Source organism: Chelonoidis abingdonii, chromosome 2, assembly GCF_003597395.2.
Source record: "Chelonoidis abingdonii isolate Lonesome George chromosome 2, CheloAbing_2.0, whole genome shotgun sequence".
Taxonomy (NCBI): Eukaryota; Metazoa; Chordata; order Testudines; family Testudinidae; genus Chelonoidis; species Chelonoidis abingdonii.
The window spans coordinates 238,701,776-238,710,762 of record NC_133770.1 but is presented as its reverse complement, the minus strand read 5'-3'; the positions used below and the strand labels follow the sequence as shown (position 1 = coordinate 238,710,762).

The 8,987-nt window shown below is 43.7% G+C and overlaps 1 protein-coding gene across 1 annotated transcript in view; it reads right to left on the bottom strand.

The window, feature by feature from the left end:
* Nucleotides 1–2,130: 2,130 nt before the first annotated feature.
* Nucleotides 2,131–8,987, bottom strand: part of DNAJC5B (DnaJ heat shock protein family (Hsp40) member C5 beta) — a 35,772-nt gene continuing 28,915 nt past the window's right edge. The window contains exon 4 of the mRNA XM_032804108.1: nt 2,131–2,485. Within this exon, the coding sequence (XP_032659999.1) occupies nt 2,391–2,485 (95 nt within the window). The 3' untranslated portion in view covers nt 2,131–2,390. The remainder of the gene's footprint in view (nt 2,486–8,987) is intronic.

The following is an 8,987-nucleotide window of genomic DNA, read 5'->3' as shown; positions in this document are numbered from 1 at the left end:
AGCCGGCAGCTCCCAGGGACCCCCCCTGGGTCAGGGCCGCCGCAGCAGCGGCGCCCGGGTCCCGCAGGTGCCCTTTGGTCAGGGCACCGCCACGGCGCCGGCAGCCCAGGGAGCCCACCCCTGAGATCAGAGGCACTGCCGCCAGCAGCCAGAGCAGCCAGGAGAATGTCCCTAGAGCGTTCAGGGCACCACCGCAGGCAGGGCCAGAGGGTTCGTCTGCCCATGGCACGCTGGGACCAGATGGGACAGTCCCTGGGCTGCAGGGCAGAGGCTCAGAATCCACATCTCCCTCCAGGCAGGGGACTCCAGCCTATGCGATTTGTTCTCAGTTTGCCTGGCGGGAGGTGCCAGCGGCTGGGACAGAGCTGTGCAGCTCTGGATTTAGGGCACGCCATTAGAACATGACATTGCTCACAGCATTGACTTGGAGGAACTTGTTTCTAAATTTGCTAAACTTAAAGCACGGAAACATAAATTCTAAATTATAACATATTACTCTGTGACCGTGTATTGTGTATAATGTATGTGATTTTTTTAGTGCGGGGAGGGGGGGGAGCTCAAGATGGAAGTTTCGCCTAGGGTGCAAAATATCCTTGCACCGGCCCTGATCCACTCCCTTCAAAAGAGATATACTTCATTTGCTTCAATGAAGAGAGAAGAATCAGACCCTAGGTATGTATACTTTAAATCAAAACCATACAATATTTTCTTATCTCTCTGGTGAGAAATTCATAAACTACACATTCATAAATTACAATTTCAACCACAACAGTTTTTGTGCAGCAGTGCAATTCTAGTAATGACTATATTTTGACTTAAAATGGAACTTTAAGTGTATTAAAGGACACATTTATTATTAACATACAACTTGCCTGAAATTTGTCTATACAGAATGGTTTACATGTCTAAGACGTGTCAGTACCATGGAATCAGGGCTGGAAATATCTTACAACAGTGTGCTGGTTAACAAAGCAAAGAAAGCCTGCTTCTGGAACACAATTAAAACCTGATTGGGTAATAATTATGTGATTTGAAGTGCAATGCATGTATTATAGACTTGTAGCAAAGCAGAGGGCGGGGGAAATGGTCACTGCATCAGGGCAAGATTGTTAAGAGAAGCAAGTCCTATCTGGTTCTGCCTCCCTCTGCCAGGAAGCTACCTCCTGCCCTTTCAGCATGACTGCCTCCTTCTCTTCCTGTCAATTCCTGACCCCACCCCTCAGCCCATTTTTGCATGTCAGTAGGACAGTTGGGTAAGAACAAGTATAAAACCATCAGTAAGGGGAATAAATAGGCAGGCAGGCAATTGTCTGTTGACTCGGCTGAGGGTCATCTTCCATTCTATCCCAAAGGAGTTAGGGAGCCCAAAGGTAGGGAGGTGGAGGAGCCCAGGGTTGCATGAAATCACAGGCATACTCCCAATTAAAAAAAACAACAACAGAACTTTGATATGTGTCTCAGATTGGTCAGTCCAAGAAGAGTGAGAAATGCTGCTGCCAAGTCTTACAAATGGCAAATAGGGAGCATCAGCCATCCACATCTGTGTGGTATTTTCCTGCCGGTCTCCTGCTTCTGCTCGTGTGCAGGTGCTGTAATGCACATGCACAAAATCAAGACCCAGAGATCATGTGTATTTCAATTAGGAGATTAGTCTCCTGGGTTTAGGTTGAACTGCCTTCTGATTGTTAAGCTCTGGGTGTGGTAATCATGCCCTGTGCCAATCAGTTGGCTCAGCTTCTTTACTGCTCTGGTCCCATCCCCAGCAAGCGTCAGTTTACTAGGCAGATTAGTGCTGTCAGGCAACACTACCTCTTTGGCAAAGTCAGACCCTTCCTGATACCTACCGTTCCTTTGCAGTCTATTGAAAACACTTCCATTGTTTCCTCAAAGGAAGCAATAGGATTATAAATGCAGTCTCTACCCTAAAACTGGGTGGCAAACTAAGAACATTACATTGCCTGACAATGACAGAACTGGTGCCTTCTTGAGTGGATTCAAAGCCCTAATCAGGGAAAGTCCTTGCTTAGGTGAGGAAAGGGAGCTCCATTTAAGGAGGGATGAGAGAGAGGAATATTATTGTATTGAAGGGATAGCTTGAGCTCAAAAGTGTTAACTCCCTTCAAGGGCAATATGCTAATCAGTATAACAGTATGGTAACAGTAAGCATCTCAGTGCAGAACACAGAGGATGGGAATGTTCATTCTGAAGGTCCCGTGAGTAAAAGAGTCTGCATCCACAGGAAATTATATTCAAGTTATCTTTGCCTAACTTCAAAATCAAATACAAATATGGAAAAAAATTACCATGCTTTTCAATTAGCTTTTCTGAACCCTCTTTGTGACATTCCTACTTAGAGAGCAAACTGCAATCAGACTGTACTTGCTCTTGCTTTATGAGTCTGTGCGATAGCTGCGATGGCCATCTCCGATTAGTTGAGTTTTCTCATTTGCATTTGTCGGCTGAAGTATGATTAGAGTTTCTCCATCTAAATCAAACAGAAAAAAACAACCCCCTCTAAGCACCGTTGATTTGATACAAAAGTCAAGCTGCCTTTCTTGATAGAATGACTTAGCAAAAATAGTAAAATCTAGTGTACTGTAGAATGATCTTTCAAACAAGCTTTCATCTACAACCCTTTTAGGGTCCAATCCTGGATGAGTAAGGGCTGCAGGATAGAGTTCTAAACGGCCATAAGCACACTAAACAGAATTCTATGTTAACTAATACTTACACTAAACCTGTGTATACTTTACCCGAATGTTCACATAGGAAGTTATATTGCTATATAAACCAGTGTGCCACATACTCTTTTTTCAGTTTGCTTATTAATTATTATTATTTTTACACCATGATTTTACCTGATGCTTTACAGAGATTAAAAAGACCACGATCTTTGCCCCTAACATTTACAATCTTAGTGCCTTCTCTTGCAAATACTATTGGGTGTAATGATTACTACTGTGAGTTCTTTAGACTGACTATAGTGAATACTACCATGATAATTAGGGCCCTATCAAATTCATGACAAATGTGCCATGGACCGTGAAATCTGGTCTCCCCCCGTGAAATCTGGCTTTTTGTGTGCTTTTACCCTATATTATACCGATTTCACAAGGGAGACCAGACTTGCGCAAATTGGGGATCCTGACCCAAAAGGGAGTTGGGGTTGGGGGGGGGGGGTCCACAAGGTTATTTTAGGTGGGACCATGGTATTGCCACCCTCATCTCTGCGCAGCTTCAGAGCTGGATGGCCGAAGAGCAGCGGCTATTGGCCGAGCACCCAGCTTTGCAGGCAGCACCCCACTAGCAGCAGCACAGAAGTAAGGGTGTCAATACCATACCGTGAAATCTTTATTTCTGCACTGCTGCTGGCAGCGGTTCTGCCTTCAGAACTGAGGTCCCGGCCAGCAGCCGCCACTTTCCAGCTGCCTAGCTCTGAAGGCTGTGCTGCAGCCTGCAGCAGCGCAGAATTAAGGGTAGCAGTACCATAACTCCCCTTATAATAACCTTGCAACACCCCTCTACCACACAAAACTCCTTTTGGGTCAGGACTCCTACAATTACAACACGGTAACATTTCAGTTTTAAATAGCTGAAATCATGAAATTTACTATTTTAAAATTCTATGACTGTGAAACTGACTAAATGGATTGTGAATTTGGGAGGGCCCTACTGATAATGTTTTCAGGACTGGGCCTTGAATTAGATCTCAAGAATATGAAGATAATGGTAGAGAAAGAAAGAATGAGGCTTAAAATGAAAAGCAGTGAGCAGGCATATATTCAGTAGAAATAAAATTATATAAATTCTGAAGGCCACTAGGCTATATTAAAATGATAAATAGTCTTTTGAAATCCCATGTAACACATTTACAATAGGAGTTTGAGAACTACTGTCCAAAGCAGTTTGGGGCTGGCAAAGATTCATATAACTAGATTAATTCCTAATGTTTTGTATATTGTCATTCAGTATAGATTCTGGTTTTTGCTTTCAAAATACATCAGTAAAAAAGATGCTTTTGCTTTCTTGTGAGAGGGGCTGTGGTGGGGAAAAGCTAGGTCCTTGGAAAGCTGCAGTCAGCCCACAGATTGTTGTGTTCAGTTTCTACAACAGACAAGGTTTAGTTGCCTCTTCTATGAATCTCCCTGGCAGAGCTCCTCAAGCTGGTGCAGGGCTCAGGATCTATCTCTTAAAGGCAGGGCAATCTCAATATGATGCTTTTATGTCATGATATAAGTATATGCCTCTAGAGTGGCTGTGAGGCTGGCAGACCAGGTGCCAACTCCTGCCTAGAGCCTTAGGCCTCGACTGAATACTGACCAATACATAGCTAGAAACCAGTCTGGCTCACTAGTATGTTAGTATTGTTAAAAGAGATGCTAAGTTTATAAGAATGTGTTTATTGTTTAGACTTTATGAAATGCTTGGAGGATGCTACATGTATTAATCTCACTTATAACATCTGTGCCCCATGTTAGAGGTGACAGTGTTTGCATTGTACTCCTCTATAATTGTGTAAGTTCAACAGGAAAGAAGCTTTAATTAATGTAAAATGCTGGCTTCCTACAGCAGATGTTAGGTCCTGCCCACCAAGATGCCTCATTGAAACCAAATGAGCCTACTGTGAAACATCAGAGAACGAAGTCCTTCCTCCAGTCCTCCATAAAGAAGAGATATGTGAATGAACTCATCCCATCAGCTTGAACTCTGGGGAGAGGGAGCGTAGTGAGCACACACGTATACTCCGCCGCCCCAGAGGAGAAAGAACCCATCCAGAGGCCAGAGTGGACGGAGCTACGGAGCTCTGAGCCTGCCCCCCCAGAGGGTCAGGCGGTGGCCTGGAACTATAAAGACTGGTCCTCAGAGCTCAGTAGGAGCCCAACCACCGGAAAGAACAGATGTCCCTAGTGGAGCCCGCAAGTGGGAAACTCCTGTGGCCTAACGTGGTCGCCCAAACTGGCTGGGCCTGCCCTGCGCCCGCTATCCGGAGGAGTTGCCGGGCCTGCTGACCAACCCCTGCCCCAACGAACCCATGCTCCTGGATCCCCCAGAGGCTAACACCAGGACCCAAGTAGGGCCCGAGGGGGAGTGTGGAAGTAGCCCGGGGGCAGCCGACCCCAGTCTGGCTGCAGCACTATCAGAGCCTATGTCGGTGTGTTGCAGCCAGGATCCCCACTGACTAAGCAGTGGATCTTTGACCGCTGCTAGGGCCCTGGGCTGGGATGCAGTGGAGTGGAAGGGCCTGCGTCCCCCCTGCTGCCCAACTCCTGGGTGGCAGACTCCCACTCTCCCTGGACTGAGGAGGCTGGAGCCTATTGTTACTACTCAACCCTGCCTGAGGGCCTGAGCTCCTGACTCAGCATTTGTTGCCCCGCCCTGACCTAGGGCCTGGGCTTAATACTGGTGTCCTTCTTTTGCTCAGCCCTGACTGACGGCCAGAACCCTGACTTAATGTTTTGCCCTGCCTTGAGCCAGGGCCGGGCTGACCACGTTTCTGCTGGCTACAGCAAGGGCGACCCCATGGCTGGACTAATTCCCCGGGATCAACTGCGTGTAGTGAGCCGGTGTGGCTCCCCACCGCCCCAGAGAGGGTCGAGCCCTGGCAAACCCTTGTGCAGGGAGATAAATTTTTTTCTTGTTAGAGATTTTTACTTCTATGCCCCTTGGACTTTGGGAGGGCAACATTTCTAAGCATAAGCAAGGAATCCCCAGCTGTTTAGTCTGGGTTATCCCTAGAGCTTGTATATTAAGGCAGCTTCTATTACCTTTTGGAACCTAAGACTATAACTTATTTGTATGTGTATGTGTGACATTGTGCAGTCTATATGGTTTTATACAAATTTAATAAGTGAATATAATGTAACTGAGATATGCTTCATGCAAAATGTCTCTTGTAAGGTATCATTACAAAGCTTATTATCTACTGAGTGTAATCATCCTATTTGTATAAATGCACCACTCTTCTGTCTGAAACTAGAAATATGAAATATAACTCTGAGGGCCTATTGTAATTATGCAAAGTGTGGGCCATTAATGGTGGTTTGGAATCTTGACTCCCATTAACTAGGACTGTTGTCTGCAGATGGCTGTGTTTTACCCGTAAGTCTTCCTGTATACGTGTGTGCTGGCAAGTAGGTAATGAAGTCTTACAGTGACATGTGATCATGTCACCTGAACTGGAATCCATCTTTAACCTGGTGTCTTTCCATTGAGAAGGAGGAGATGGGAACCCAGAGAGGAACAAAGGATTCTCTCTTTGTGCAAAAGATATATAAAGGGGTGGAACAGAACAAAAAGGGGAGAGGAGCCGTCATGAAGAATCCCCTAGCTACCACCTGAGTTGGAACAAGAGCTGTACCTGGGGAAAGAATTGTGCCCAGGCCTGAAAGGTGTCCAGTCTGAGGAAAAACTTACTGAAGCATCTCTGAGGGTGAGATTGTCAGTATTCAGTTTGATTAGACATAGATTTGCATGTTTTATTTTATTTTGCTGGTGACTTACTTTGTTCTGTCTGTTACTACTTGGAACCATTAAAATCCTACTTTCTGTATTTAATAAAATCACTTTTTACCAATTAATTAACTCAGAGTATGTATTAATACCTGGGAGAGCAAACAACTGTGCATATCTCTCTATCAGTGTTATAGAGGGCGAACAATTTATGAGTTTACTCTGCATAAGCTTTATACAGGGTAAAATGGATTTATTTGGGTTTAGACCCCATTGGGAGTTGGGCATCTGAGTGCTAAAGACAAGCACACTTCTGTGAGCTGTTTTCAGGTAAACCTGCAGCTTTGGGGCAAGTAATTCAGACCCTGGGTCTGTGTTGGAGCAGACGGGAGGGTCTGGCTCAGCAAGACAGGGTGCTGGAGTCCTGAGCTGGCAGGGAAAACAGGAGCAGAGGTAGTCTTGGCATATCAGTTGGCAGCTCCCAAGAGGGTTTCTGTGATCCATCCTGTCACAGTATGTTTACCCACTTTAACGTTGTAAATAACTCTTATTTCTTTTTCTTAGTTAATAAATCTTTAGTTAATTTATTATAGGATTGGCTACAAACATCTCAGGTGCAACTGAGTTGGAATAAGGGACTGGTCCTTTGGGACTGGGAGTAACATGAATACTGTTGTGATTTTTTTTTCTGGGCAGTAAATGGGATGAATTATGGACACAAAACATAACATACAGTAATAACTCGACCAAGAGCAGGCATCTAATTGCATGCCAGACGGCATCACCTCAGTGGCTGTGGAATGAGTTTGATTTTGTCAAGGTGAAAGGCAAGAGTGATTAGACTGCAAGCAGCTTCTCTGTACGGAAAATTCCATATTTCGACACAAGGTCAAAAACAGACACTATTTCTCACTATTAGCACTTATACAAAGTTTACAAGCAATTACTTTTTAAAACATGACCCTGGTTTAGATTAGATTGGGCGTTCAAATTAATTTTTAAAGCCTTTTAGAAAAACAAAATATTTTCTGGATTTTCATGTAAGTTGATAGGGTTTTGTGTGTGTGTGTGAGTTTTTAATTTTATGGGCAGTCATTTGCAACCAGAAATAGTGCACTTCAAGGTTAGGAACTCAGTGACTACAAGAGAGGGGGATCTATTAGAAATGTACTACATGTTTCAAACTAATCTGAAAACACTTCAGGAGGCTGGCAGCTTATCCAAATACTTTGCTGTCTGCATACCTCTCGGATTTATTCTGGGTGTCATCAGAGTGGATACCCAGGGTATAATAAGCTACACAAATATAGCCTTTTAACGGAGAGCTGCAGAATGGAGGTGCAGCAGAATTCACAGCTGAAATTGTTTTCTATAGATAGCTCATGTTCGCTCTTCGCCTACGTTGATATCATATGGAGTGCGGAGGAGACAATGATGTGCTAAATACGTATTGCTTATGAATCTGGAAAGTAGTTCAGCTCATTTCAGTTCTCTCCCCCCCCACCCCGCTCCCTTTTTCTGATTACATTTGCTTTAAAATTGAACATTGTTTGGAAATGTATCATTTTGTTCTTATGATGATAACCAGCCAGGAAAAAAACCCACTGACAAACAGTTGGAGAACATCACCACAGTCTAACATACCAAGTGCCTGACACCTTACTCACGTGAGCAGTCCAAACTCAAACAGTGCCTCATTCAGCACCAGGAGAGTCGGTGGGAGACATGACACTGACTCCAATGGGAGCAGAATCGGGCCCACTAACTTAAATGAAACTGTTTATGTGAGTGAGAACATTGCGTGACTGGGCTCCAAAGCAGCAGCATAGGTCCCAGCTGTACGGAAATGATTACTTCCTTCTCTTCTGCTCTGCATTTTCTCAAAAGCATTTGAAACAGTGTGGTTACTGCATGCATTGCAATATACTTTTTATTTATTGTCTTATTCTGACTCTTAAAATATGTTGGTTTTAGGGCATAATGGTTACATAAAAACATTTAGAAACTGATCCAATGATGTAGTAATCAAGGCAAAACTATCACTGATTTCAGTGGAAGCAGGATCGGGTCCCTAGTTATTAGAACTTCTGCTAGTGGAAAGAAATCAGTCTCTTGACTATAATAAGAGTAAAGAGCAGGTCCTGCAAACCTTATTCATGGATACATTTCTTTAGTTTTTTTGCTGAGACTACTCATAGGTGTAAAGGTTGCAAGATTCATCCCACAGGGCCAGGTGTTCAAAGGAGCTCAGCACTAGAGCTGTTTGAAAATTTTCCAAATGAATGTTTTGCCATCAGAAAATGTTGTTTTGTCAAAACCAAACCTTCCGCAGGGACATGTCAATCGGAAAAAAAATTCATTTTATTCCCACATACTCAGAATGGCATGTTTTGATTTTTCCTTTAGAAATGTATTGTATATTATAAAAAAACAACAAAAGATAAAGTCAAAATCCAAATAAATCATTTTGATTTTATCAAAATTAAATGTGGGAAATTTCAAAATGTGACATTTTTGCAACACAAACAATTTTCAAA